This window comes from Alligator sinensis, unplaced genomic scaffold (assembly GCF_000455745.1).
Source record: "Alligator sinensis unplaced genomic scaffold, ASM45574v1 scaffold721_1, whole genome shotgun sequence".
Taxonomy (NCBI): domain Eukaryota; kingdom Metazoa; phylum Chordata; order Crocodylia; family Alligatoridae; genus Alligator; species Alligator sinensis.
In genome coordinates this window covers 3,487,640-3,499,273 of record NW_005841857.1, presented here as the reverse complement: position 1 = coordinate 3,499,273, position 11,634 = coordinate 3,487,640, and the positions used below count along the sequence as shown (strand labels likewise).

General features: G+C 49.2%; 1 protein-coding gene across 1 annotated transcript in view; it reads right to left on the bottom strand.

Annotated features, from left to right (window-relative positions):
* The window catches only part of COL22A1 (collagen type XXII alpha 1 chain), a 295,276-nt gene that overhangs the window by 66,698 nt on the left and 216,944 nt on the right, over nucleotides 1-11,634 (bottom strand). Inside the window, exons 30-33 of the mRNA XM_025214699.1 lie at nucleotides 10,072-10,134; nucleotides 9,086-9,139; nucleotides 6,782-6,823; nucleotides 3,987-4,019 (exon numbers count right to left, since the gene is read on the bottom strand). Coding sequence (XP_025070484.1) covers nucleotides 3,987-4,019; nucleotides 6,782-6,823; nucleotides 9,086-9,139; nucleotides 10,072-10,134 — 192 coding nt within the window. The remainder of the gene's footprint in view (nucleotides 1-3,986; nucleotides 4,020-6,781; nucleotides 6,824-9,085; nucleotides 9,140-10,071; nucleotides 10,135-11,634) is intronic.

Here is an 11,634-nt window from a genome sequence, read left to right as displayed (position 1 = left end):
GATGATCTATTGAGGTCCCTTCTGACCCTAACATCTATGAATCTATGAATCTATAAGAGGAGGGACAAAAAGTGAGAATTCGGACCACCTAACCTCTGGGTATGACCACAGTCGGGACTCTACTGACCCAGACGGCAAGACAGCTGACAAGGGACAGGAGGAGACAGGGCATTAGCCTGGCTGTACACACGGGTGTTTGCTGCACCCTCAGCCAGGAAATTCCTATGCAGCCCCTTCTGCAGAGGCATACTTCTGCACAGCTCCCACTGCAGTGTTGAATATTAAGCACACAACCAAAGCCTGCTTTGATTCACTGTGGGCCCAAACATGGTTAAACCAAATCCACACTCATGCAAATCTCAGTGATGATTGAGGAAGGTTTGAGGTCCAGAGCTTTAATTATGAAAATAACCAATGTATAAAGAAGTAAATGGAGTGCTGATGCCACCTTGATCTAGTCTGGCTGTGTCTCAGCCTCTGTTATTGGTTCCCTGCCAGGGTGAGGAGCAGCAAAAAATATGATGCCCTGCAAGATGCATGGCAGGTTTTCCACTTCTTGCTGAAATGTCATGGCCTACACAGGAATGCTAACCTGAGAGAAGGCACAGCCTTCTGGACACCTCGCTTTCTGAACCTACTAAGCAAAGGCAGCTATGTCGACATTTCCCTCCTTGCTCCTGAAATCTTGCATCTTTATTTTCAGACTTGTCCTCATACATTAGCATTGCCATTTTACAGACCATGAAAGGAAGGCCCATTAAGTTCTGCCAGTGACACAGGGAAGCAAATCACCAAAGTTGTAGGTACGTTGCCCTGAGGCTTTCACAGCTTTTTACACCTGTGCCCTGCCAAAGCAGAATGACAAGACCTTGAGGTATGGTTGTGTACACCCATTAAATCAAAGGTTCACCCAAGACTAACAGCTCATGGGGCTAGTGTGGTGAAGGCACTCTAGTTTCTATAGCTAAAGGCACATAATGGAGTGATGTAGCCAGCATCACATCTGGCTGGCAGAGTCACAGATTCATAGACATTAGGGCTGGAAGGGACCGCATAAGATCATTGGGTCCAGCCCACTGCCCCTGGGGCAGGAAGTCAGCTAGTGTCAAAGGATCCCAGCAAGATAAGCATCCCAATTTTTCTTAAGTGTCCAGAGCAGGTGCTTGCATCACCTCTGGGGGGAGTCTATTCCAGCCTAAAACGGTCTTGCAGGAGTTTGTGACTGTTGAACCTTGTCAGCCCTTGGGGCACTCTGGGGAACAGGTGTTCCCCTAGGTCCTCATGCACACCCCTTATAGGCTGCCACTAGGTCACCCCTGAGCCTGCGCTTTTCCAGCCTGAAGAGTCCTGTGGCTCTCAGCCTCTCTTCATAAGGCCTGTTCTCCTGCCCTCTGATCATGCATGTGGCTTTCCCTTGGACTCTTTCAAGCTTCTCCACATCTTTCCTAAATTGTGGAGCCCAGAAATGGATGCAGTACTCCAGTTGTGGCCTCACCAAGGCTGAGTACAGTGGGAGGATGACATCCTGGGTCCACTCGAGATGCACTGGTGGATGCAAGCCAGAGTTTTGTTTGCTTTGCCAGCTGTGGTAGTGCATTGGTGGCTCATGTTCATCTTGCGACCAGTCACGACCCCCAAGTCTCTTTCGGCCAAGTGCTAGCATGTGTAGCACTGCCGAGCCTATAAGCATGATGCGGGGGTTTCTGAGATGGAGCACCTTGCATTTCTCCGTATTCAATGCCATCAGATTTTCATTCACCCACCTTGCAAGCCTATTGAGGTCGGCCTGGATCACCAGCCTATCTTCAAGCGTAAACACTCTTCCCCAAAGTTTGGTGTTGTCAGTGAACTTGGCCAGTCCACTTCTGACACTAGCATCCAGATCATTTATAAAGACATTAAAGAGTGCAGGTCTGAGAATGGAGCCTTAGGGGACACCATTAGTCACCAAGTGCCATGTTGATCCGGTTCCATCGACTACCACCCTCTGGGTCCGATTTCAGAGCCAGTTCCCCAGCCATCGAACTGTAGAGTAGTCAAGAGTGCAGTTGCTTAATTTTTCCATGAGGACATCATGGGACACCAGGTCAAAGGCTTTTTTAAAGTCCAAATATATGATATCAACCTCTTCCCTTTTTTCCAGGTGATACATCACCTGGCCATAGAAGGAAATGAGATTGGTCAAGCAAGACCTACCCACGACAAACCCGTGCTGGCTGTTCTTCAGGATGTTGCCTTCTGTTAGCCTGTCAAGAATGGTTTCTTTGATTTTTTTTTTTCCAAAATCTTCCCAGGAATTGAGGTCAAACCGATTGGCCTGTAGTTTCATGGGTCTTCTTTCGTCCCTATGTTGAAGATGGGCACCACATTGGCTCTCTTATAATCTTCAGGTACTTCACCTGAAGTTCTTGAATATCCTTCCCAGTGGCTGTGCTATGATGTCTGCCAGTTACTTTAGCACTCTTGGGTGCAATTTATCCGGACCAGCTGATGTATGGGGGTCCAGCCTCTTAAGATGCTCCCTCACACAATCCACACCAACAGTGGGCAGATATTCAACATCCCCCGGTCATCCCATATCTTGTCCCGAAGGGTGGTCCCTTTGGGCTGGTAAAATACTGATGCAAAGTCATACAATCATAGAAAGCTAGGGTTACCAGGGACCTCAGGATGTCATCTAGTCCAACCCCCTCCCCCCCTGCTCAAAGCAGGACCATCCCCAACTAAATCATCCCAACAAAAGCTTTGTCTAGCTGGCGTTTGAAAACGTACAAGGATGGAGCTTCTACCACCGCCCTGGGTAACCTGTTCCAGTGTTTTACTACCCCCCTAGTGAGAAAAATCTTCCTAATATCTAACCCAAACTTCCCTTGCTGCAACTTGAGACTGATGCTCCTTGCTTTGTCATCTGCCCCCACTGAGAACAGTCCAGCTCCATCCTCTTTCAAATGCCCCTTCAGGTAGCTGAAGGCTGCTATTAAGTCCCCTCTCAGTCTCCTCTTCTCTAGACTAAATAAGCCCAGTTCCCTTGATCTTTCCTCATAAGTCATTTCCCCAGCCACCTCACCAATTTTCTTGTCCTCCACTGGACTCTCTCCAATTTGTCCACCTCCTTTCTGTAGTGGGGGCCCAAAACTGGATACAGGACTCCAGATGTGGCCTCCCCAGTGCTGAATAGAGGGGAAGAATCACTTCCCTTGACCTGCTGGCAACACACCTACCATTGCAGCCCAGGATGCCGTTAGTCTTCTTGTCCCAAGCCTGAATGACCAAGTGCCCATTTACAGCTGGATGAACTGGGGCTGCCTTTGGCAGAAGCCCAGAAAAGAGCCAACCTCACCCTTCAGGGCTATAGTGAGACATCGTACCTCTGCCACCATGTCCACGTATGCCTGTGTGAAGCCCATGCAAAATGCTGGCATTGGACTGCCTTGGTCACATGCAACACTTGCTTGCACAGGTGCAAACACACTGCACACTTCACCTAGTGCAGGTTTCTAGCAAAGGAAACCCAAGAAGTCCTGGTGCCCTAACCCCAGTGCTAGCTCCCCATTCATGTTCCCTTTCCCTTTGGCTCTCTGAAGTGCCAAACATGCTGAAACCCCAATTTCTTTGTGTTTTGTAATGTCACCTCTGTAACCAACTGCCTGTGTTTGTTTGCATCCTCTGGTTTCTAAAAGGCATCAGTACACTTCAGCTTCCAGTTCAGCTCGGTGCTGAGCATCATCAGCAGGGTGCTGGAAACACCCACAATGTCAGCTAGGACCAAATGCAGCTGCTCCCCAACTACAGTTTGGATGCTGCTGTTACCAGGACAACAGCTTCCTGTTCCTAGAGACTGGCCATAGCAGTGACGTCTCCCGGAGCCAGCTTCAAACCCATCATACAAAACATTTAAATGATGTATAAAACAGCAAGGTGCTTTTTATCTATCAAGGGAAAAAGGCAAGGAGCCATAAGCCATCTTTATGAGATATGTTACTTACTGGGATTCGGGGATGTGGGGTGAACAGTGCTGTCTGAAAAGGAAACCAAACGAATAGAGCAGAAAGTTAATAGAAGCACATTCATAAAATCATTATTTTCGTATAAGCGCTAACAATTTGTGCGTCTCCCTGCGCTTCAAATAAGAAGAGGAAGGAATTTGTATCTGAACAGTTAACTGTGGTACCGCGTCCCCTGGAAACAAGCAACCAAAGCAAAACAGAGCGGCATCCAAACCACCCCAGCACGTTCTTGGGGGGTTTGTACTATAGGCGCCTATACACGAACAGCAAAGCTGCTCTGATGTGCTGTAATTGCAGCGTGTCGAAGCAGACTCCATTAATCAAGTCCGCTGGAGCACGGTAATTGCTGCACTCCAACAGACTCCAGGTCTTGTATATTGGTGCCCCACACTTAAAAATGGTGGCAGGGATGCTTTAAGTAAAGCTCGTCGCACAAGCTTTAGATCCCTACAGCCATTTTTAAGCATGGGGATGCTGAAGCACAAGACGTGGTGGTGGTTTAATTAAAGCGGTTCTCAGAGCCACTCTAATTAAAGCATCCCCCTCCCCACACCGACTCCCAGAGCACACGTATAGCCAATAAACCAATATTGTCACCTAGGCACTTTTGTTACAATGAGCTGAACCAACATCCCAGATTCAAATGGTCTTGAAGTTCAGGATATTAGAAAGCTGGATCTGAATTTATGCTTGGGGTCATATTAAGTCTTAATGAACTTCCTGCTTTGGACCAAATTCAGGCTGGTAGTTGGTTCAACTTGCACTGAAACTGGAAGGCACTATAGTATGCTCACTCCATGTCTAAGCTCAGGCCATCTTCTTTCACCCTTGGGTCACGAAGGAGAGCTATACTTTTCCGCTCTGCGGGGTCCCCAGGAAACATGAGGGTTCAGAAGTGTCTTCATTCCCATGCGTGTGGTGCTGCATTCATGACCACTGCCCTCCTCTTTAGACTTTGCCAAAGTTATTCAAGCTGTTGTGGCTGGGTTACTGTCACAGGATGTGCACACATCTCCACTTGCAATGACTTGACGGTACCCATGGGTGAAAAACCAAAAAGAGGAGTAGCTTGGCCATAGAGAACATACTACATCAGCCTTCTGCAGATTGCACTTCTTGGTGAATGTTTGCTTTATACCCATGAAGGTCTAGATGAGTATCTGAGGGACCCGCTGACGTTATTCATCGTGCCCCATTGTGGCAGCTGCAATCGGCTCTTGCTAACCATCCCAGACATGAACATCAGAGAACTGCTGTGGCTCTGGAGTTTACTCTCCTGTCTAAGTGAGAGTTTCACTGTAACACAATTGAGGCAGTAAGTTTACTCCAGTTTTTTATGCTCCAAAGAATTTGGCTTAATGGCTGCTAATGACCTTGTATCACGTGATTTAAGAATGATTCCAAGAACAGCACAGGGTCATTTTAAAAGAAGCAATAGCTAGAGGTGCACCGATACATCGGTCCAATATCAGATTGGCACCGATATAAAGAAAATTGGCTGCATCAAAAATTGGCTTGATAGGGCTGATAATTTAGCACATAGGTGGCGAGGAGTACTGCCAGGAAGCTTGGAGAGCTGCATGAAACTGGTAAATCTGGTGTGGTGGAAGGGGAGGGGGGAGGGAAGGGGCATGGGGGGGCAGATCAAGGCCCCCACGGTGAGGGAGGAGTGGGGCTGGGGATGGGGCAAGTGCTGCCCTGCTGGGGCGCATGCAGGATGGAGCCAAGCTGATCCAGGGAGTGTGGGGGTGGCTCCCGCTGCTGCACGCCACTCGTCCAGGAGCTGCTGGTCCGGCAGCTCATCCAGCACTTGCCTGCTTACCCGGCGGCTCCCGCTGCTGCTCCTGCCGCTTGTCCAAGAGGGCATGGGGGAGCATGTGCCCCTGGATCTGAACTGGGTGGGCTCTTCCTGGTGGGGTGGGTAGCAGTGGTGCTGGGAAGGGACTACCACCACCTTGCACAGATCCAGGGGCACACGCCCTCCCCCCTCCATGCTCTCCCAGACAAACAACGGGAGCAGCGGTGGTAGCCACCGGGTGAGCACTGGACAAGTCGCCAGACCAGTGGCGCACAGCAGCAGGACCCACCCCCTAGCTCCCTGGGCCCCCGGGACGAGCTGCGACTCCATCCTTTGCCCACCCCGCCCCGGCTAGGCAACACTTGCCCCAACCCCCTGTCCCAGCCCCAGCCCCACTTCTCTCTTTTGGGAGCCCAGGGGGTCTCTGATCCCCAGCATATTATAGTGCTATAACTGCTGAAGTCTCTCAGAAAGGGCTCAGGGGGTTAGGAAACAGCCAGGTCAGATTATTTTCAAGCTGTAGCCTAAATCCATGTTGGTGAGACAGTGAAATCCATGCTCTGCTACTGCTACAGACTCAGCATTTATTACTGAGAGTTGGAACAGTGCAATGCCCCCTTCAAGGTCGGCTTCTTTTTCCTATGGGATCTATACTGACAATGAAATGGTTTCACAAGGAAGGCACCAGGATATCATGGACAACACCCCCTTGCTGGGCATAAAAGCATTTTGCTGTACCCATGTAAAACCAGTAGTGTAGTAACACATTTCCTCCCTTTCTTTGCACTTGTGGGTAGACACAAACATAGGTCCCAATACCTACTCTACATGCCAATGAAAAGGAGGAGTCACAGCTAAAGTGACAGCACTGTACACAAGAACGCAGGAAACCTGTGACCCCTAATTGAAGCTGTACCAGGGCTCACCTCTACAAGGCTATCAGAAAATAATAGACTACGGTTGCAATATTACTTACAGTTCCAGGCAGACCAGGGGGACCAGGAGAACCCACATCGCCCTACGGGAGCCAGAGAGAGGAATGGTATTAAAGAAACCAAAGGGAAGCAAGATTCATCAAGTCTGCTCCAATGTGATATAGTTACAGCATGTCGGAACAGCCTCCCACACATTTTACCGGCCCCCTAAGTGACCAAAATGGAGATTTCAGTAGCAATCAGAACTCCTTGTGGAGTTCTACCCTCCCATCTACATCCATAGGCTTGTGATGACAGGTGCCTAGATTATCCCCTGAAATGTTGGTGCTTCCTCACCCCGACAAAGGAATGCCTCCCAGGCTGGGCCCAGATGTGCAGGCAGGTGTGGATTGTGGTGCTGCAAACTTGTTTGCAATGCCAGAAACTGCATGAGTTGCATGTTAATCCGTGCATGGTGCTGCTAATTTGCAGTGCCAGGGCAAAATTTGCTACTGGGATTTCCCAGTAGCCAAAAAAACAAAAAAACCCTGGACAAATAGTGGTGCAAACCAACTTAGAGGCACACAAAGTGGTGAGTGCCAGGACAAACGCAGAGATGGGGGAGCAGGCAGCAGGCAGCTGCCTTCCTGGCTGGCTGGGATGCGGGGTACCCCAAGACGGGGGAGCAGGAGGCCCTGGGCCCAAGGGCTCCACTGAGGTGCCCCTGCACTGAGGCACGTGGAGCTCCCATGCCGAGGCATGCTGCACCCCAGCCAGCAGTGGAGCAGCTGGATGGGGTGCAGTGTACCTTGAGACAGGGAAGCAGCTAGCCCAAGACTGCTTGGTCCTCCGACTTGGAGCACCCTGCACTGCAGCCAGCTGGGGGATGGTTGGCTGGGGGCAGGGTGCCTTAGCACTGGGGCTGTGCAGTGCACGGAGATGGGGGAAGTGGTAGCCCTGGGCTGCCTGCTCCCCCATCTCCACGTGCCACTTCCTAGCTGGCCAAGGCAAAGAGTGCTTCAGTGCAGGGAAGCCCCAGTCAGCACCCCCTGCAGCACATGAAGCACTGGGACAATGTGTCCCACAAAGCACGCAGGCAGGGGCATGCACTGCGGCATAAAGTAGAGGAGCAAATTTATGCCGCTATTATTTGTGCTGCTGCACATGCATGCCCTTGTTCATGTGGACCCAGCCCCAGCAGAGTGTATGGCTTTACTTCTGTTAGCCGGATACAGAGTCCAGCTTCTTTTATAAGCTGCACCTGTGCTGAAGATTTGCAGGTCACCAGTTTTATGGTTGGTTTGTGTCTCCAAATCACTGCAGAGCAGTGTGCCATTGTGTTTTGCTCATTACCCCTAATGAACTTAACTGTACAACAGGAAAGCGAATGACACCAGGTTTACCACTGGGACATAGGAATTACCATCATGCATTGCAATGCTGGTTCAGCTGATCCAGTAACCTGTCTATCACTGGCTAATACCAGATACCTCAGAAGCTGCTCTGTGCTTTATCAGCAGAAAAAGCACCTGGCACCCCTAATGGATGATTAACCTGTCTGCAGAAAAAAAAAATGTTGTGAGACATCACCAGAGAATTTATTCAAGCTACTGGGGAGTCCGTGTAGTCATATCCTGTAACATGAGCACTTATATCTTTTACAACGGGTTGCCAACCTGCAGCTGCAGGCTGGACCCAGCCCTCGCAGCCTGTTGAGCTGAGGTTTTCAGCCACGTTCTGGCAGCAGAGGAGTGGGGAAAGGAGATGGGAGGGGGTTGCTCATGCCAACGCCAGACAATGGCAAGGGGGCTTTGGCTATGCCACTGCTGGCAGAAGTGGCAGCAGTGCAGGCAGCATCCAGGTCTTAGCACTGGCCCACCTTAGACCTGAGCTGAGTTATTCCAGCGTGCTGCTAGAAAATATTCTTGACTGTTGTTCTAGTACATTATAACCTCCAGCTGTAACTCTGGCCAGTCTCTTAATTTTATCATCCCCACAATGGCCTTTTTGGACTCCTATTAAGGTGCTGGCTCTCATATCTTGTGACAACGAATGCTACAGGCGGAGCGCTTTATGAAAAGATGCCCTTCTTTCCCTTCTAAGCACGTTGCCTTTCTGGTTCTTCAAATGTTCCCCTTTTCTTTCCACATCTAGTAGATAAACAGAAGTGCCCCACTTGCTCTCTCTAGCACGCTCACCACATTGGCTTTTTTTCATCTGGCTCACCTGCATGCCTCCAACACCTTTTTTCTCCTCAATGCCACAACTTAGTCGCCTTGCTCCTAGACCCCACCTGTGTCAGATGTACAATGCCCTACCATCTCACCCCTTCTTATTTTAAGGGATCTACAACACCTGGTACTCACCTTTTCACCTCTTTCACCTTGCTGTCCAGGGAGTCCCTCTCTTCCCCTTTCACCCTAAATGCAAAGAACAAGCAAGAAATGTGCAGACCGTGCTGTTACCCAAAGCAATCTTTGCTACTGCACCACTACCACAATGCTGTCATATTTCATACTGTTGTCGAATCTCACCCGTCTCTCCAGCTGCAATACATTCAAATAATGCCTTGAGATTAACTCATAGAAAGGCATGCAATCTTCCAAAGATGACAATCTGGGGCTTAGTTCATGGAAAGGCAAACTATAACCTTAAGCCAGCTTGCAGATAACAAGTATGAAGTATGCCTGCAACATCTACAGTAAATGCAGACTCTTAGTGTCTGCTAGAACATGAGGCAGTAGGATGAAGGATTATGAAGAGTAGCTTAGTGCTTTGCTCATGTGTATACTAGCTGCACATGCCCTGCCTCCGAGCAGGGGGATGCACTAGGTGACCTCTTACATTCCCTTCTGGCCCTACATTATAATTTCTGGTATCTGTGAAATCCAACAGCCAACAGAGTCAACTGCTAAATGCCCACTGATGTTATGCCCTACCTACCCGGATATATACAATAATTTATAAAGAAGACAGTAAGTGAGACGTAGAAGCAAAAGTCCCCTGGGTTGCCACTGGGGCTCATAGTCCTTAATCATTCTGGTGCTATCTGGAAATCTCAATCTGTTTCTTTTTCAGTGTGGTGGGATGCTTCTCTCCCCACCTGCCAACACCTTGCAATTAATAAGATCTTTGTGTTTGATATAAGTCCCCTCACATTTGCACGGACCTGCCAACACTGTGATAGATGGCTCATTAGCCATCTCCGTAGTTGCGGGGAGGGGGGTGGTGAGCAGCTGCCATGATTTCCAGAGGTTTTTCAGATGTTCACCACAAAGGGCGTATCAGGAGGGAAAAGAAAAACCGATCAAATGCCCCTAGTGCAACTGAGCAGCATCTCACAATCACTCACCTGGTTTCCCTTCTCTCCTCTTGGTCCGGGTAAGCCCTGGAGTCCAGGAAGTCCTGCTTCACCCTGATAGAGAGAGAAAGAGTAGTGTATGAAACCTGGGGGACAGGTTTCCCCTGCCCCAGCAAGACATCCATGAATCCACGTCAAACTTAATAAACAAGGAGGCAGAAAACCTGGCCAAATTCTGGGGGGTTTTGTTACTCTGATATAAATCTCTTGCTCCTGATTCCCCGTTTGGCCAGCCAGTGGCATACGTCCTCTAAACTGAGAAGACTCCAATCCAGTTCACATTGATCATCTTTTTGCACTGTTACAGCCAGAGCAGGAACGTGCCATTGGCAGAGACCTGGAGGATGGCTTACTGAGACCTACCAACCTAATCCTCCTCCAGATCGTAGAAGGCAAAGCTCCTTTAGGACTTTCCCCAAAGTCACACTGCAGCTGGCATGCTCCTAAGCTCTGCATCCAAAAACAAGGCTGGTACATGGCAACACTTCCATGACCTCCTATTCTGTGACACAACATGACCAATACGTTTAATTATTGGGGCACTTTTCCTTTAACTAGTCTGACATGGGAAGTAGGCTTGGAAGTGGATTCATGGAGAATGATTGTATCATCCTCTATTTCATATATTTTCCCAGTGCCGAGACAACTTTGTGCTCAGTGCTGTACAAATGCAGAACAAAGTGATGGTCCCTGACCCAAGCAGTGGGTCTAGAGCCCCAAACAGTAGCTGGTCACAGGTGGATGGGGGACTACAGGGAACCAATGGGGCAGCAATGGTCAGAAGGATAAGCCAGAGTCTTGCTACTTGAGCAAAGGAGAGGTTGGAAGGAAAGCAACTGAATGGCTTTGGGGATGTTAGAAGGAGGCTCTTCCAAGCATTAGGGAGACAGAAAATGATAAATGGCCTTACAGAGGAAAGCAAGGGGCATATATCTGATGCAACAGAGAGGGAGAGGTACTGCAGGGATGCCAAGAGAGAAGTGCAGTCCAAGTCAGAGGCTCAGAGACTGATAGTACAGCACTGTTTAAAATGCTTCAGTTTGCCAAAGCCAAAGAAAAAGATGCTGCAGAAGCAGGGTTGCCAGAGAATAAGGGTCTGGGCAAGATATTTTTTTTTCATTATTGGCTAAACAAGGAAGACAGTATATTATAGGTTGTGCAGAAAAGATAGTAAAGTTAGACATAATCTGGGTGTGAGGACCAAGAGTGTAGTCAACATTGCAGCTGACATCCAGGCTACGGTGCTCAGTGACAGGCAGGGCTGCAGTGGGTCTGACTGCATATCGAAATAAAGGCATATACTGGGTTCATTTAGAGGGTGAGTACAAAATGGGAAAAGCAGCAGCAGAGAAAAACTGGTAGGATGCAGGCGGAAACCCCTCTACAAGAGGAGCAAGCAGATTCAGGCCAGGCACCCTTCACATGCCCCCATGGGAAGGGTCTCTCCCATTATACAGCTTCCTTATGGTATGGCAGTTCTATGAATCTATGAATCTATATGTTAGGGTCGGAAGGGACCTCAATAGATCATCGAGTCCGACCCCCTGCATAGGC